This window comes from Heptranchias perlo, chromosome 12 (assembly GCF_035084215.1).
Source record: "Heptranchias perlo isolate sHepPer1 chromosome 12, sHepPer1.hap1, whole genome shotgun sequence".
Taxonomy (NCBI): Eukaryota; Metazoa; Chordata; class Chondrichthyes; order Hexanchiformes; family Hexanchidae; genus Heptranchias; species Heptranchias perlo.
Genome location: NC_090336.1, coordinates 35,704,077 through 35,723,075, shown reverse-complemented (window position 1 = coordinate 35,723,075; position 18,999 = coordinate 35,704,077). Strand labels below are relative to the sequence as shown.

The following is an 18,999-nucleotide window of genomic DNA, read 5'->3' as shown; positions in this document are numbered from 1 at the left end:
GAATCCTTTATCCATGCTTTCCTTCAAGTAACGTTAAGCTGGAGGAAATGATGGAGCCCAGAGCCTGCATGGCCTCAGTATGCTACCACTGGTGCCAGAACCACCTATAAAGTGTGCCTAACTGCGGTCTGCATAGAGGTCACCATATGCTGGTGATGCAGTGACTTGATGCCATGCATGATTGTCGTGCACAAGTTCGAAGTAGACTCCTCCACGCTCTCCATCATGTTTCATAACCCCCCTAACAAATAGTCCACTACACCCGACAGTTCCTGGTATGCAGCTAATACTCGTCCTTTGAAACCTGGGCCTTTGAAGTCATCATCTTTGTCTCTCTCCAGCAGAGCTGGAGAGAGACAAAGCTAGAGCTAGTACACAGCTCGCATTCCAGTGAATGTGTCTTGAGCTGTCCTCTCCTCCTACCCTTGCTCCTGTACACTTGTGCTCAGTGCATCACAAAGTGCCAAGCTCTCTAGGTCACTGTCGAAAGGTGCCAGTTTCTGAACTGGTACTTGCAAGTGAAAAAGCCAAGTCTAGTTGAAGATTGTCTGCTACTGCAGTCTTCTGTCAGATTTGGCTTTTTAAAGGCTGCACTCTAAAAATCCAAGCACCCTCAGTACATTACTCCCGATTTACATTGGATGTGTGTTGGAAATCCTCCAATAGGTATGCAAATGAGCTGACCCAGGAAATTCTGTGGATTCAGCTCGAATGTCAGCAAGCTGAGCTCCAGAGACATTAGCACGAATTTGGCATAATTCACCGCATGGAATTTTGGGGCCATAGTATTTAACCCTACAATCCTCTTTCTATGAAATATTGCCATATATTTCAGATTCTCTGCCATAAACTTTAAAAGAAATAATAGGATCCTGGTTTAATTGATGTTTGTGTATCTCCCTGAATCAATTCAAACAATGGAATTCTCATAAATGTTCACCTACTCAGATTATAAATCCAATCATTTTGTTGGGATAGAAATTAACTATAGAACCATCGAAGTGTACAGCACAGAAGGTCATTCAGCCATGTATCTCTGCTGGTATTTTGCTAGAGCAATCCAAAACTAATCTTGCTGCTCTGCTTTTTCCCTATAGCTCTGTAGCTTCCTTTGCTTCAAATATTTATCCAATTTTCCCTTAAAAGATGCAATTTTCTCTGCTTTCCCTGTGGCAAAGCATTCCAGACTCCCACAACCCTTTGCATAAAATTTCTCCTAACCTCTCTCCTCTCTTAATAACATGCATTGATCACTCACTTCCCAACCAGTGTCTTTCCCTATGTACTCTATCAAAATTCTTAGTAATTTTAAAAACCTCTATTAATTCTCCTGTTAGCCTTCTCTGCTCCAATGGAAATTGTCCCGGTATCTCAAGTCTCTCTTCATAACTAGTTTGCAATCCCTGGCATCATCCTGGTGAGTTTATGCTCTCTATGGTCTTAATGGCCTTTTTGTCATGGCATGACCTTAACCAATGCCTCAGAATCAGTTTCTTTCTTGGACACACGAATCTCCATCAAAGACGGGCACCTCAGCACCTCACTCTACCGCAAGCCCACGGACAACCTCACGATGCTCCACTTTTCCAGCTTCCACCCTAACCACGTCAAAGAGGCCATCCCCTATGGACAGGCCCTGCGAATACACAGGGTCTGCTCAGACGAGGAGGAACGCGATGGACACCTACAGACGCTGAAAGACGCCCTAGTAAGAACGGGATATGACGCTCGACTCATCGATCGACAGTTCCGACGGGCCACAGCAAAAAATCGCATATACCTCCTCAGGAGACCAACACGGGACGCAACCAACAGAGTACCCTTTGTCGTCCAGTACTTCCCCGGAGCGGAGAAACTACGCCATGTTCTCCGCAGCCTTCAACATGTCATCAATGAGGACAAACACCTCGCTATGGCCATCCCCACACCTCCACTACTCGCCTTTAAACAGCCACCCAACTTCAAACAGACCATCGTTCGCAGCAAACTACCTAGCTTTCAAGAGAACAGCGTCCACGACGCCACACAACCCTGCCACGGTAACCTCTGCAAGACATGCCAGATCATCGACACAGATACCACCATCACACGAGATGACACCACCCACCAGGTGCATGGTTCATACTCCTGTGACTCGGCCAACGTTGTCTACCTCATACGTTGCAGGAAAGGATGCCCCAGAGCATGGTACATTGGCGAGACCATGCAGACGCTGCGACAACGGATGAACGGACACCGCGCAACAATCGCCAAACAGGAGGGTTCCCTCCCAGTCGGGGAACACTTCAGCAGTCATGGACATTCATCCACCGACCTTCGGGTAAGCGTACTCCAAGGCGGCCTTCGAGACACACGACAACGCAAAATCGTCGAGCAGAAATTGATAGCCAAGTTCCGCACCCATGAGGACGGCCTCAACCGGGATCTTGGGTTCATGTCACGCTACACGTTACCCCACCAGCGAACAAATGTTATCTGTTTTTAATATAATGGGTCATTTGCTGGCTCTCTCTGCCTTCCGGATGTTTCTGCCTCTCTCTGTGTTTTTTTTTCTCTGTTTTTTTTCCCTGTTTGTTTTTTTGTTGAATGTGTATTCGGGGGTTCTGCAGATGACACCTCTCTGTCTGAACACGGTGATTGCCTTGGCAACGGGCAGTTGCAGGGGCAGTCTGTAAACACCATGTATTGTTCAATATGTATAAATGCGTAGGCTTCAAGGAGATCCTGAAACATTTGCCTGAGGAAGGAGAAAATCTCCGAAAGCTTGTGAATTTAAAATAAAATTGCTGGACTATAACTTGGTGTTGTAAAATTGTTTACAATTCCCTTTATAAGTGACGGAGCAGGCCGGGCGATTACTCAGCCTTAGTGATTTCATCACGCCACTGAAAATCTTTAAGCAAATAAATTGTTCCTCTTCATGATTCTTCCCGAAGAGTGCATCCTGTTACAGGGATACCCGAATGGTGCGCCGAGAATGCTTCTTCGAAGACAAATGCTCTACCAAAGTAGGTAATCTTTCTTTGCCTTTACTATTTCCAATTTTTTTTTAAAAAACACGGTTTTGCAATAAAAAAGCAAAAATATTTTATTTTCTCATTAATAGTTTTGCTTCAATGTGTTGGCCAGTGGATCCCTCTCTTATGCAGAATGTCACTTTTACTTAGTCGTTCAAAATATATCGGAGTTCACCTTATGATTTGAAGCGTTTACATTTCCTAAACTTCAAATGCACATCGGCCAAAGTGAACTATTTCAGAAGGAAAATGTGTGGCTGTTTAAGTAACTTTTTTAAAAAAAATGTCTACGAAAGGAAAGTTCGAAGTAGTTCGCCGGGCAACTGTTCCCAGCAGCACGTCTTGTTTGTTTTGAAATATCTGGATCGCAACACGCGAGAGAGAAACCTTTCCATTTATGACAAATCTCCGCTGTATAATAATAAATCTGCAATAAACTTCAAAATTTGCAAATAATTTCAGTTAAGTTCAGATCTAAAATACCGTATGCACAGTATTCATGTTTGCCACAAGCACTCAGGTTTACAGCAATTTGATCTTTTACACAAGTCCACCTTTAAACGTGCACGTATGCTACATGCCTTTACGTCGGGTAAAAGGGGAAGAGACTTGTTTTAAAAACTGCGTGGGAACGGAAAACAATCGTGAACAAGTAAATCATGTGGAGACCTTTCTAGTTTGCAAGCGAATCTACAACACCGCACCGCGTTTTAGCAATATAGTAAGAAAAATCAGTTTTATTAGCTGCTAAGTAAAGAACAGATTCTCACCATTCCCGCCATTTCACGCTACACAGTGAACAATGAAGTTTTCTGATTTCTTTTTTGGGAGCGCTGGGATTTGGAGTTTCTACATTTGGCGCGGTTTGCATTTTAACCATAGGAATGTCACCTGGAACGGACTGCAAATCCCGACATGCTACACGAAAGACTGGCGTCAATCACTGCGGTGACCGGGGATAAATGCCCATATTTGGTGTTGGGGGCCTTATGTTAATGAGCCCTATCATATGCAAATCATATGATAAGTTCCAGCTGTATGCTGAAAGAGTAGTAAGCATGCGCAACCCAGCATCAGGATAACAACGAGGTTAAGTTTTGTTTGCTTGGTGAGTGCACTTGTTTTACTTTTACATATTTAAAAGTTTTCTGTTTAAGGAACAGAATGCTGCACTTTAAAATTACAAACTGCGCTTTCGTCCTCTGGGGTTGCGTCTTGTCTTAAGAGTACATTTTTGTAAATTTAAAATAAAAAGTGTGTCGCACGTTGGGAGGGGGAAAGGTGTTTAAATTGAGACAATAGGAACGCGTGTGGCTGGTGTGGCTTCACGTTTCTGCGTTCTGGGGGCACTCTCACTAACGATGTCCACAATATTGTGCGTTAATGTAATATCCATGAGTTCTCTTTCCCAGTGCGTTCCTCTCTTTAATTCTGCTGTGTTGATACCGTCTCAAACAGCACCTCCCATTCTGGTGGGTGACTGCACTGCAGCGTCTTGGATACAAAGCAGTGACAGGGAGAGGTAAATAATAAATTGCATTATGTATTTTTGAAAGTGTAAGTATTTTGGGGAGTGTGTATGTGTGTGTGTGACGCGAGTTTTTTTTTTGCAGAGTTGCCGCAGTCGATTTGAACACATTTTAAAAAAAAAGATTGGAGACTTTTTAAAAAATTTGTGCCGAGTGATCTCTGCAGTGATGGCGTCACGGCCCGCTTAACACGAGGGGGAGGGGGAGAGCAGCGAAGGGAAATCCTGATTTTTTAAATATATATATATATGGAAAAAGTCTACAATGTGTCTGCAGTGAACGCGACAACTTTCAGTTTCCAGGCTGTTGCGTTGCAGGCACTCGGATATCCGCACGCGGAACACACTGTAGCGGGCATCCCCACACATTGCTACATCGGGAAAAGTAACTAACTTCAGCCGCGCCTGCTGGGCTCGGCATTCGCTTTTTGACTAGTGTTTACTAAGTCGGGTCTGCGTTTGGTCCAGTCTTTTTTAAAAAGTTTTTATTGTTCAGAATCCATCCACCACAACGTGTTGGTGCTATTTTGTATGGTCGTGACCGCAGGTATGGAAAAGATTTAAATGCGTTTCTCTCTTTCCTTTCTTCCACACCGCCCCCCACCAATGGATATTAATATAAACCCGAGTGTTGGGTTTGTTTGTGTTGCTGGCTTTCCAAAAAAAAAAAATCGCCTTTTCGCTCATTTTATGGGGGGGGGGGGGGAAAGCACGCTTGGCTTTTAATGGAGAGCGAGCGTAAACGTGTGTGGCCCTCTTTTTTTTTCTGACTGCATTGAGACGAGCAGCACGATGGCACAGATCGAGTCAAACGGAAAGCTGCGATTCCCAGCTAATGAGATCGGTATCATTTATAGATAACGGTGATATGTATCATCGGTAAGGATGATCTGAATGTAAAGGCAGTTGGATGGTTTAATTCCGGTCTGATATGCATCTGGTTCAGATCTGATGTCTTTGTGATAGTTATCGGCTGTTTTGTTGTGTCTGGCTGTTGCTATTAGGACACATTGTGTAAAAAAAATAGGTCAGTTTGTACCGAGCATGTGATGTCGCAGGGGTTGTATGTGGACGAACTAAACTGTTTCCTTTCACTTGTGATCTACTGATTTTCCCTTTTTGCCAAAATAGAATTTTTGAGCGATTTTTATTTTTTGGACGGGTGTCCGCCCGCTCGCTGAAATGGGGGCCGTTGGCTAAAATCTGCTACCTTTTTACTGCTATTTTAAGTCATGTAGTGAGCTATTACAAAGAAATCTGATTCACGGCCGATTACGCACACTGATCTGAAACGTAAAGCCAGTGCTATACATAGAAAATTATACCAATCATGTTATTCTGTGGTCTGAAACCCCCTCTAACATGAGTGCAATAAAACTTGGGACTAATAAATGTATATATTGATAACGGGGGCGTTGCTGTCTGAATGGTGACGTTACGTTTTTGAAAAGTAAGACAAATCCGCTTGGATTGATTTTTTTTTAGAGCGAAGACTTTGACAGACGGTGAAAGACGATGTTTGGTTTCCATAAATCCAAAATCTATCGGAGCTTGGAAGGCTGTTGTATTTGCAAGACCAAATCTTCCAGTTCTCGTTTCACTGACAGCAGGCGATATGAGGAAAGCTTTAAACTTTGTTTTGGGTAAGAGACGCTCGATGTTTCTCTCTCTTTCCTCCTCTTTCCCCCCCCGCCCCCCGCATTCAGTAGCCAGTTCCGGAAGAGCTACTTATCGTCGAGTCCTTGGGTCCACTTCCTTATTGTTGCTGCAGAAATAAAACGTCGTAGGCTTTTTATTTTAAAAAACTTTGCTCATTCTCTCTGTCTGACTTCCTCTTCCTAGTATTTTAAAATTTCATAACTGGTTCACTCCGTGGCCGTTCATCATAAAACGGGGGAATTACAGTTACGCAGATGGGTATTTTTGATGGGCAGGACTCAAATCTAACCGCAGTTAACCGACCACGCATAATCGAGAGAAAAAAAATCGCGTTCTCCGCTCCAGTAATCAAGACACTTTAAATAGATGTGAATAGTTTCCCACTAAGAATTTAGCGAAAGTGAATGGGATAGTGATTTTTTTGACATTTGAAATTAACTGCACCCCCAAAAACTTCTATATTTCACATGAACACTTCGAATCGTTTTAGAATATAAAAGATAAATTACTGTTCTCAAGTTTGTATTGAAATACAGTAGAACATTAATATTGCACAGGATTAGAACTGTCTATTTTATAAATGGTATTTTCTAAACAGTTCTCCTGCTTACAGTAAGTGAAATGTGCAGAACACAGCCTAGTAACAGTACCGATTTAGCCAGAGAATTACCTGTAATTCTTTCAATTGATGAATTTACTATATTGCTTATACCTTGTGGTGATGTCATTAGAAAAGATTACTGAATGTGTAAAATTTCCTCCCCCTGCCTCCCTGCAAGTTCTAGATTGTTGTGTGGGGGCCGGGCACAGGGGTTTCTAAATTGAGGGTGCATATTCCTCATGGACTGAGGAAATATCTATGCATGCTTTGTCCCTGGGCCATTGTAGTGTTATTGCTGACAGCCAATTTAAGGGAGCAGATTTCCACCCCTTATGGCCATAGATGGTGCTCATTGCATCAACAGGATGGAAGGTAGTTAGCTAGTGGCTGTTAGAGTAATGGCTTTCAACAGAGGTGCGCAAATGTCATTTTGACTTGAAGTATTACAGTGAAATTGAAGTTTTGCGAGCCACACAATTGTGACCCAGTTCAGAACAGTATAAGAACTATCTAGTGGTTCAGCATAGCTTTGCTAAACGAAAGTTTAAAATTCTGGGAGAATCTACCAGTACACTAAATTGAATGAAAACATGTCAGCTCTGACATGACCGGAGGATCTGTTCAGGATGTTTTATAGCACTTAGTGCTCCTTTCATTTCTCATACGTCCCACCTGACTCAACTGTGCTTGGGAGTTGAATGTTTCCTTTTGTGCTGTAGGCTATATTGTGGGTTAAAATATCTCAAAGTCTTTGGACATTGAGGATTAGGGTGTGCATAAAACAATATATTTTGCTATGAAACTTTCAAACAGCTGTTAAAGGGTCAGAATGACTGATCAATTTAGGATGTTTCAGACAATGAAACCTTAGTGTAGAAATGTGTGCTAGGTGCTGCAGAAGTGTTCATTTTAGATGTAGCAACTGTTGGAAGTTCATTTAGCTTAAACTTACTCATTTAAAAATATTCAACTAAGTTTTTAAATTTCAAAATTAGTTCCAATTGAATCAACTGCACCAAATTAAGAAGGGGACCCTTATTTAACATGTAATGTGGTTCTTAAAAGTAGGTGGCAAGAGTGTAACATCTGTTTCTATAGTAATTTGATGTTTCTTTGTTTTCATACAGTTTGATAGAGGGACGTGCAGGAGATATTTGTAATGCATGTGTTCTTTTGGTGAAGAGATGGAAGAAACTTCCAGCTGGATCCAAAAAGAACTGGAGTCATGTAAGTGTGTGAAGTGTTGAGCCGAATCGACACAATTTTGACACGGTACTCCTATCAAACACCTGTAAGAATTTATATACTAAGTGTCTAAGTAGTTGACATGGAGTGTGGTGTATCCTTCTTGTAGCATTTGCTGTCTAATCTATTTGAAGATGAAGAGTTTATTTCTGTGCATTAGGAGTATTCAGTATGTATAACTTTTTTCACCTTTTCCAGTTGTGTGTATGTGTGATATGATTTGGTTATTGTGACTTGTCAAATGCTTTAGGACAACCTGAAGATTTTCTTTCTTGCTACGTGCATGATTTTTCATTTTATCAAATTTAGTTCAGTGGTAGAATATTTCATGTTAATAAACTATCATAATTCATGTACTTTAGTGGTTTTGATGGTAAATTTTCTGACTAGATGAGGATTTGGATTTGAAACAGCCCCTTAATTGTGGAAGGCTGAGACTTTTTAATTACGTTTTGGTGTTTGAATTTATCTGTTAATGGGTCGTTCAGTGAAATATCTTTCCATTTTGTATGGTTGGAGAGAGCTGACAGGGCCAGAAAAGCACTGTGGGACTATAAAATTGCAGGAGAGCACAGTCTTGAGACAACGCTGTGTCAGTGCACTAATGTTTGGGCTGCAGTGCTCATGTCCTGTGACCTTGTGATTTGGATGTGCTGCCACAGGGGTTGCAAAGCAAAAGCTATGCTGCCTAATAGCACAGAAGTGATAAATGTGAAGTGATGAATATGTAATCTAAACATTTCTGTAACCACTGGCAGTTTGGCAGATTTACTCTAATATTTTTCATTTAATCTGTTTGAAACTGTACCTAATATTCAGTTTATTTAATATCTGCAATTAAGACACTTCAGAAGAAAATGTGGATTTGTTTTGTTCCATCTCAGGTGGTCGATGCACGAGCTGGTCCAGGTCTTAAAACACTTATGAAACCGAAGAAAATCAAACCTGGCAGTGATGGCAAAAAGAAAAACAAATTGAGGAGACTCCAGCAAAAGCTAAAACGACAAAGTAAATTTTTTTGAGGCTGTTTCTTGTCTCTTTCCTCCCTCCGCCGCGCCCCCCCCCCCCCCACACACACACACACAGTTTTGACAGGCGATGTGCAGCTTTGAATTTAAAAATCCTGTATTTGAAATAGGACTCTGTGCCTAGCCTGTGGTTCTGTCTCTTAAAGGATTATTCACATTGCAGAGTTCTCCTTCAGTAAATCAGCTTTAGTTGGCTGCTGGGCCCTTATGTTTGAAATAGCAGTGATACTTGTGTGTCAGAATTGCAAAACAAAAAAATTATCATACAGCATGATGTGCAGTGAATTGTAAACCACCTGTAGCATCTGCTTCTATAATTGGCACCGTTAAATGAGTTTTTTGAGAGCTGCAAACAGTTTAAAACTAAATGGGTCTGAGTCCTCAGTTTGATTGCAGATCATCTGTGGAAATTCTGTCCATTTTCTTCTCTGGCTAATTCTATAGCTGAAGCATTGAGAGGCTTTGAGAAGTGAGAAATGCCACTGTGCTTCCTTTTTCCCATCCCTAAAAATCTCATCTTTAAGAGGTTGTTTTCTCTTTTCCTTCAAGGAAATCTTGTTTCCAAATGTAGACCATGATAACACATTGAATATATGCATGTTCCTCTTCTCTCTCGCTCTTGGTTTTGTTTTTGCTGGTACTTTGACCTAGATTTATAAAATCTGGTAGCATCATAATTGTGTGTTCTTTTATGTTGCACAGATTCAGATGCACATAGCACAACATCTAGTATTTCTCCTTCCCAATCGCCTAGCCACAGCAATCAGTCTGATGAAGGCTCTGATACAGAAACCCAGAAAAACCTTTCCTTGGAGCCAGTCTTTTCATTCCTTGATCTGACTTATTGGAAGAGGTGAGCTTTTTGATTTGGTTACTTTTTCAGTTTATCCTGGCATGCAATTTAGTAAATATTGGACAGTAATGATACCAAATTTGTTTTTGCAGAATCCTCTATGTCCAGTTGAATGTTTTTCTCTGTTACACATCTGTAATGTACTACATGTAACGACCAGTCACAATACCAACTTGTGCTTCAGGCCTTTTTTAGATTAACATTTTCAGTGGCCTCCATGGTGTTGGGCAAATTTTTACACAGAACATTCCTGAGACGATATGGTGACAATGTGCTGCCTTCCAGTAGTCAGCTTTTGGTGATCTGTCTGTCAGATTATTTTTTTTGGGTGGTAGGGAGAAAACTGCCAACATCAAAATCAAGACTTTTTCCTGCAATGTTGTTAGTACTGATTTATTTAACCTTTCAGACCCCAGAAATATACTTTAAAATGTATATTGATAGGTAAAAGCTAGCTAGTAATATGACAACTGTTTCTAGTACCCTACTAATCAATATTTGACCGCTAGCACAAATTACACACTGCCCAGGATTTTCAGACTTATGCATTGGAATAGGAATAGGAATAGGCCCTTTCAGTTTCTTGATCCTGCTCTGCCATTCAGTTAGATCATGGCTGATCTGTACCTCAACCCCACTGACCTGCCTTTGACCCATATCCCTTGATACCCTTACCTAACAAAAATGCTCAAGTTAAAAGAATAAGGATTCAAACCTAGTACAGCTTTGGAATTAACAAAATGCTGCATGGTTTGGGTTAGTCTTTTTTGAGTGCTGCAATAGTACTTTGTCAGAACTGAGTATTTAATATTGCTTACAATTGGATTTTTATTTAACAGACCCTATGCAAAGGGATCTGATATACCTAACACACTAATTTATATAAAGAATTGTTTGAGGTGGCTGAAATATGCTTGCAGCCCTGTGTCAGTTTTAAGCCTTTGGTGCAATGACAAGCAAAATCCATCTTCTCACTAGTTGGTTGTGTACACATACATAATGGCACTCATTTTATTCTCTTCCCCACACATTTTCATTCAAGAAAATGCCAGCATTGAGATGACTGCAGCAGTGAAGGTGCATTTACACTGTAAATCAAGCAGTGTATACAGGTGGTTCTCAAACCAGTAGCTACAGTGTAAATGCACCCGCAGAAAACATTAGTGCACACACATTGTTCAACATTGCAGTGGATGTCAGTAAGTATAACATTTGCTGTGGTCTGATCAGCAAGCTGTCAAGGCACGTGGTTCCAAGGATATTAAGAAAATCTATGGTGGTATATCTATGATGCTTTAACTGAATATACAAATGAAACTATAATGTAGCATAGAAATTTAAATATAAAAGCCAATTGGGATACTTAAACTTTGGCCTGACAAAAATGCATGTAATTTAAGTTGCACGATGAATACATGAGCAAAAGCAATACTATTGCTTTACTTTTAAAACCAGTATCCATCTCTAAGTAGCAAAAGTGGATTGTTTCAACATGCTGTCACATTTGAGGTTGGTTGAACATTACAGTGCAAATCCAAGGCAAGTTGGAGTTCAAAAATAAAAATCAACATCATTCAAGCTGCAAATATTTCATTTTTATTTTCTTCTGTAATACAGGCAAAAGGTTTGCTGTGGCATTATCTACAAGGGCCGTTTTGGTGAGGTGCTGATTGATCCTCGTCTTTTTAAACCTTGTTGTAGCACAAAAAAGGACTCTGAATCTGCAACACTGGCAGAAACACCACTTCAGGCTATTAAAGGAGAATGGTAATGTGCAATGTAGCAGCTCGAAGTTGAAGTTCGTCTCAGGTCATTTCACCTGTATTTGCATCCTTTTTGTCTCCAGTGGCAGACTTCTATTTTTAAAAAGTATTTGATATCATTTTGTCAAAAAGCCAAATCACTGAAGGGATAAATTATGATCAATTTGAAAATCTTTTTTTCTTGGTCTATGACTGCTTGAAACAGTTTTATAAATGTATTGATAGCAAAAGTATCTCCACTATCTTTGCATTTAAAAAAAAAAGGTAGGCTGATGAGATTCATTTGCAGTTTTGTTTGAGACTTCCAGGCATTCAATATTATCATTGATGATGGAATGAGTTTTATTGCTGTAATGTTTTTTATATAATGGACTGAGTTTTATGTTTAAGCAGCTGTTTAAATTGTAGATATTGTCTTTCTGGAGATGTATATCATTTCTATTTTGTAATTGGATTTCCTATTACCAAATGGAGTATACTGTAGTTCATTATTAGTTTCTACGATCAACCTTTCCACCCCTCACCCTTCCACTTTGGCTGAACCCACTGAATGTTCCAAGTTCTCACTAACCAGGGTTGCAGAATTGTTCTGGGATGTGCAATAGCAATTTTTTTGGTTGGTGCAACATGGGCAGTATTTGTTAAGCAGTGGTGACTTTTTTATTGTCCCTTAATTCACTAGCAAATTGAGCAGTATTTTGTGCCATTCACTTCAATGTATTTTGATTCCATAATTAAATTGCTTTATTCAGAGTAAAGTAATTGTAAAATAAGTAACTCTTGTCCTCATCCTGCTGTCATAGCATTTCTGTCCTGTTGAACAGCAAATGACATTTATCACATTATGCAACTCCGGAGAGGAGGGAGACTTTCATAATATAAAATTATGTACTGTTGGGCTATTTGTAATGTCTTGTTGAGTTGTTAGTGAATTTCCCCCCTTTTTAAATTCACTTTCAGTAAAGATCATTGTTTTTTCTTGGAGCAAGGGAACAACTGCAGTAAATTTCCTTGACATCGCAAAGGGAAAAAAACTGTGCTAACTCCACTGAATTTAATTCAGTATTGCTCTCTGGTATAGATCTATGTCTCTGTCTCGCGGGAGTGTTTCAAATGGACCTTTTTTATGCTTCTGCTGAACACTGTTGGTATCAGTAAAGGATAGAGTGTGGCCTTGGTCAGTACTGGGTGGGATTCAGGATTCTAGTAGTGGTATTGGGTGAGGCAGGAGTGTCATGCCAATGTGGGACTGCTGACAGCACTAAAGCGTTCAGATCAACGTGTTTAGATTCTTAGCAAGTATCACAAAAAGGTGGTCAATTTATGGTGGGTAGGAGGGTCAGATGAGCCTAAATTTGAGTGGCCCTTCTTGCAGCAAGTCAGGCAAGCTGGTTTAGTTGCCAGACTGGAAGTCTCACTTTAACCACTGAGTGACCTCAATGCCATTTATAAATGTAAATCCAAATAAAATCTACCAGTATAGAAGAAATGAGCAGCTTTATGTAACAGCTCAAATACGATTTGCCAAAATCTTAAATTTGAGTTGGTTGTAAAACCAGGTACCCACCATTAAAATCTTTCATGGTCCTTGATGGTGATCAATTAAGATGATCAGACAATGATTAAATGCACGTGTCTGAATACTTTGAGGGTTTAACTTCCTCTAAAAGTGTGCACCAGTTTAAAGTAACCCCACCATGTTCATTACACTGTAGACTGCAAATGTTGAGTGAGAGCCTAATTTAATATTTATATTTAACTGGTCAGACTTAAAATTTTAACGTCTTATATGGTTATCTGTCCTCCTAAAATGAAAACGTGCACATTTTCTTACCTAGTGATTCAATTCAGCATGTTTAAATCTCAAGTTTCATCTATTGGAAAGATTTTGAACTTGTTTTTATATTCAATAAACCCTGCTACAACATATTAACATAAATAAAATTAAGACGCTAGAGGCTGATGCCTCTGAGCAAGTGTTGCTGAAACCCACGTAACTAATGGAGATGTAGCAGAATTTCTGATGAATCAAAAGGAATGTTCCAAACAAAACACCTTCCATGTCTGAAATTTGAACTTCAATTATTTGTAGCCTTGCAAAATTCTTAATCAGTCTTTTGAATGTAGCTCTCCCTGCTTTAATCGGAATGTATGTTTGACTTTTTTGTTAATCCATTAAATATAATTGTTTTATTTGCTGACCCCTCTTCGGCAATGCCAGCGTGAAGAAGGTTGAACTGCTTAAAATAAGTCAGCATTTAGCTGCTGAAATAAGCAACATTTGTGACATTTTCAATTGCTTTGTTTCATTGGATTACCTGCTTCCCTCCCCCAAAAAAGTTACATGTACTGTGCCAAAATTCCAACCTCGTATTTGAAGTTAGAAAATATATAAATAAACTTTGCCTCCATTTTAAGGCAAGCTGCCGGCGGCACCACCTCCTCCCCCACCCCCATGCGATGAATGCATTTCTATTCGGTGATCTCATTGGCCTGCTACACATTGATCAAGTAAATGGTGGTATTTTGCTATAGGGTATACCTTTCTTTCCTGTTGGGAAGCAGTTGGAACAATCACAAGACACTAACCTGTCGATGTCTTAGTGCAACTCCTCAGTTATCTAGTGGTGGTAATCATTGTAGATTTGACCTTTCCATAAAGCTGATCCTATTAGTATGCTGACCATACTGTGGTTTGCATTTTGGAATGGAGAGTTTGAGGACATGAATGGTCTCACTGGGCTATGCACCTTCAAGGGGGATGGACTGCAAGATCTGCTCTTGGGCCCTACTGGTGCTGTTGTTCATCTGGGCCCTAGATTATTGTTGCAGTGGCCGGGTAAACTTTTCCTCTTTATTCCCTTCCACCACCACTTCATAAGGACTTGTGACATGGTCAAGGCAGGGAGCTCCTGCACTCCATACCATGTGTTGAAATATCGTGCTATGGTTTCTTTTTTAAATTGGGCAGCTTGAGGTAGGAAGTTTTCCTCTAAGTACCATATTGTGTGGCCACTCAAGTGGGTAGGTTACTGGTTTCAGTATCGAGACATTGAATATTTTCAAGATTTGCCACCAAAGAAAGTGTATTCACTTTTTGGTAACATTGTGCTACTTTTCCTTCGTCTCTCTTCTCCCACCGCCATGCAAGTGGGACAGTGGATGTAACCAGTGATACACTATGCTTTTGGATGGAGGTTTCTCATTTTCCTTAAGTCCTATCTAAGCATCGCTACTGCAAAGAAAGAACTTGCATTTATATAGTGCCTTTCATGTCCTTGGTACAACCCCAAAGTGCTGTACAGCCGATGAAGTACTTTTGAAGTCTAGGCACATAACTAATTTGCGCTCAGCAATGTCCCGCAAGAAGCAATGATATAATGACCAGTTAATTTGTGTTTGATGTGTTGGTTAAGGGATAATGTTGGCCCGCACACTGGGAGAACTCCCCTGCGGCTCTTTAAATAGTGCCATGGGATCTGTTATATCCACCCGAGGGGGAAGATGGGAGCTCAGTTTAACATCTCATCTGAAAGACAGCACCTAAAGTGCAGCATTCCCTCAGTACTGGAATTGTCCACATAGATTATGTGCTCAAATCTTGAGTGGGGCTTGAACCAGTGACCTGACTCGGGTGAGAGTGCTACCACTGAATTAGACTGACACTAAGGTGGTGATCTAACCACTTCCTTTCCTTCTCTCTGCCTAGTGAGAACTAACCAACTGGAGTACTTTTTCTCTTTCCCTCTCTTCATCCAGCAACACAACTTGGATCTCTCCTTTGAATTGGGAATGAGGACATATGCCAGCATTTTGCCCCATTTAAGTAGAAATTGTGTGTTGATCTTTCAGCATGCAGCACAAGACTGGTTTAGTGTGAATCCAAACTGTTGCAGCTCAGTAACTCCCTGCAAATGTTTGGCTGAAAAGCCTTTTTGATCCATTTGAAGTCCTGTTGAACTGTTTGAATTCTTAGTGAATCTGTCCAATGAAACATATGTATAGATGAAGAAAATGATTCCTAAGTGTAATTTAAAAATTTCTTATTCCATCAATGTACCATATCTTTCAAAAGCCAGTAAAATGAAAAGGTTGGCCTTAATGGATCCTTGTGTGTATTTTTAAGCAGTTTAAATGTAAATAGGTTTTGAAATTTTTTTAGAAAGTGTAAGCTTCAAATTTTGAAGGAATGGCCCCTTACAGGAGAATGAATTGATTATATAAAAAAAAATTCTTATTTGCGATGTCTACTAAATCAAAGTCACTTCTGTTTTTTAAGAAATAATTACTCCTAGGCATTCATTATAGTAAATAACTTTAATTGGCCTGTAGACCAGACAATAGTGCCAGTCGTGCATGTATCCTGTTTTTAAAAAAAAATATATAGCAAATGTAGTTCTGAAAATCCCACCAAATCCCTTTTTGATTATTTTACATGGTAGTTCTTGCCAGTATCTTAGCATGAAGTCCAGTTTAAAAATTATGACACCAATAAACTTAACTGCAAAGTGGGTGTCTGTCTTTTGTTCTGTGAAAGAGGAGCTGTGAAGGGCATCTTTGTCGTCTCCAAAGGAAGATATAAAGCGAGGAGCAGCTCCATGATGGTTTAGTGGATAAATGCACCTATTGGTGTAATTCTGAACTATACAAGTCAGGAATGTCCCTAGATTGATCCTTGGTCAGTGCTGAGTTAGTTTACTACTTTTAAGGGCAGCATTTGGGGTGTTACTTTGAGCTTGGGGTGGGGGTAGAAATGGCTCTGGTTTCTGATCTTATTTGCTAACTAGTGATACCTGCTGGAAGGTACACTTGTGTGCATGATGGAAAACCAGATTGGATTCAGCTGTGATGCTCGCCACAGTCTAATAGCCTGCTAAGTCACTAGGCTGATATAAAGAAGAGCCATTTGGGCAAGATACTGGAGGTCTGCTGGCACCTGTGGCATTGTACCTCCATATGAGATAGAGATGGGGTTGCAACAGAAAAATCAGGAAGAGGAGCTGCTATGTGAAACAAACATACTAAATTCTGTACTGTTTCTCTAAATGGGTTTACGGGGAAGTCTCTCTCCATTGTATATGTACGTATCAAGTGGTATCATCCCTGTTTTTACTAAATGCACCAGTTAAGCACGATGATACATTGGCATTCTTGCTATAAGCTTACTGCAAAACATCATTAATAAATTTGTTGCATGGCTTACATGCTTCAAAGTCTGGAGTGGCAGTACTGATTGAGGTGGCATTTGTTGGAACACTGAAGTGGACTGCATTCCTAAATCTAGAGTACAGTTGTTGCAATATAAATTTAGACATTGTACAGTGCTGTTTTGCATTTACTTGCTCAACAGCACTGAAACGTTTGTTTACAGGAGCAAATTCATTTGGTGTCTGTATATTTTAAATAGTTTTCAACAGATACATTGCAATTGATGCAGTACTTTTATTGTTTTCAGCTTTTGATTTGCAGGTTAACAGACTTTCTGTATAACAGTTCTATACAGTATGGAGATAATTCTACAAATGCTAAATTCAGATACAAAAACTCTCAAGTTCTCATGGGTTACATGATCCTTGCATTACTGTGAACTGTACTTTGGGCTAGTTTTTTTACTTCTGCTATCGTCTCCACTCTTTGCATATTGTGATGCCTTGTTCCAGAAGCAGCATATTCTGCAAGAAAATAATTGTAAAGTTCAATTGTATCTTTGGGCAAAATAGTAATATTTTAATGGTTCTGTCATTATCTGGTTTTCTGGTAAAACTTTGCCAAATGGAAATTTTTGTAGCCGTGCCTTATTAAAAACCAATGAAGAAGCATGTAGGATTTCATTTTTTAGGTATTATTTCCTTGCAGAGGTTTGGCAGAAACTGTTTTGTCCATTGTTATTTATTTATTTATTTGAACATTCCATGAATACACTGTTACTAACCAGAGTCCAATACCTGTTCCAAAGTCTTCAAGCTTGTGCACTTTTACCAAATGAGACATTTTTGTGACCAACAGCTTTCATATGACTGCAGTTTTATAGACACTTGTGATACTTTTTGTATTTAAATAAAGATGTAATGCAAGAGGAAAAACGCATGGTTGTCTTTGTTCTGGAATGAGTTTTTGTTTTGGGCTGATTAAATTGTCTCTTCAGCTTGAAACGTTTAATGAACGGTGTATCACTATATAAAAGGTGAACACTGCTAAATATCATGTCTTCTGTTGGTGGTAAACAAGTTAGCAAATTTCAAGTTTTTCCCACATCTCCTGAACCGTCCACACCTTGCAAACAAAATGATTTTACAGCTAATCTATATTTGATGTTTTTAGGTAGGAGTAGTGATTGAATACTTCAAATTGACATGACTAATTTATTCCTCTATTTTAACATTTCATAGCTAAATTTGCATTCATCCTTTTAATAAAATTTTAATCGTATTCATTATTACATACATAATATTCAATACTTGATTAGAAACATCCATTAAATATTTCTTAAATCATCCATTTATCCAGTGTACACTTTTGATTGATCCATCATTCAGCTGGTGTGAAATTAACAGGACAGTCCTTCTGTAGGGAGATTTGTGTTCAATTTCTACCAACCTATTCTGGTTGAACACCTGTACAAATTCTCCATAAGTGGAGTTGAATGATATGTCTTAGTATTGTTTTGGGGTGCATTGTGTTGAGTTTAGTGTACCTAATAGTTTTTGCTTGAATTGTGGAAATAAAATGTATGTAAGCATGCATGCAGTAACAATGCCTAGATATAGGTTAAACAATTCAAATCTTGGACAATAATTGGTGAAACCATTTTATTCTTATCCCATTCTTTTAGAATGGGACTAACAACTAGACAAATTCATCTGAAATTAATTACATTGCCTGTTTCTGTGCTGTAGACTATTTAACCCAACTGGTTTATGCTCCACATGAGCCTCCTCCCTCTTCACTTCATCTAACCCTATCAGCATACCCTTTTATTCCTTTCTCCTTCACGTGCTTATCCAGCTTCCCCTTAAATGATCTATGCTATTTGCCTCAACTACTTGTGGTAGCGAGTTCCACATTCTTACCACTCTTTGGGTAAAGAAGTTTCTCCTGAATTTCCTACTTGATTTATTAGTGGCTATCTTTATATTTATGGCCCCTAGTTTTGGTCTCCACCACAAGTGGAAACATCTTCATGTCTATGCTATCAAACCCTTTTATAACTTTATAAGACCTCTATCTGGTCACTCCTCAGCCTTCTAGAGAAAAGAGCCCCAGCCTGTTCAGTCTTTTCTGATAAATATATCCTCACAGTTCTGG

At 39.6% G+C, this 18,999-nt stretch overlaps 1 protein-coding gene across 1 annotated transcript; it reads left to right on the top strand.

Annotated features, from left to right (window-relative positions):
* The first annotated feature begins 4,082 nt into the window (after window positions 1-4,082).
* Window positions 4,083-17,777, top strand: sinhcafl (SIN3-HDAC complex associated factor, like). Its single transcript, XM_067993960.1, has 6 exons — window positions 4,083-4,125; window positions 6,031-6,188; window positions 7,933-8,032; window positions 8,935-9,058; window positions 9,781-9,931; window positions 11,549-17,777. The coding sequence occupies exons 2-6, from the start codon at window positions 6,061-6,063 to the stop codon at window positions 11,700-11,702; spliced, it is 657 nt and encodes a 218-aa protein (XP_067850061.1). The 5' UTR covers window positions 4,083-4,125; window positions 6,031-6,060; the 3' UTR covers window positions 11,703-17,777.
* The last annotated feature ends 1,222 nt before the right edge of the window (window positions 17,778-18,999 follow it).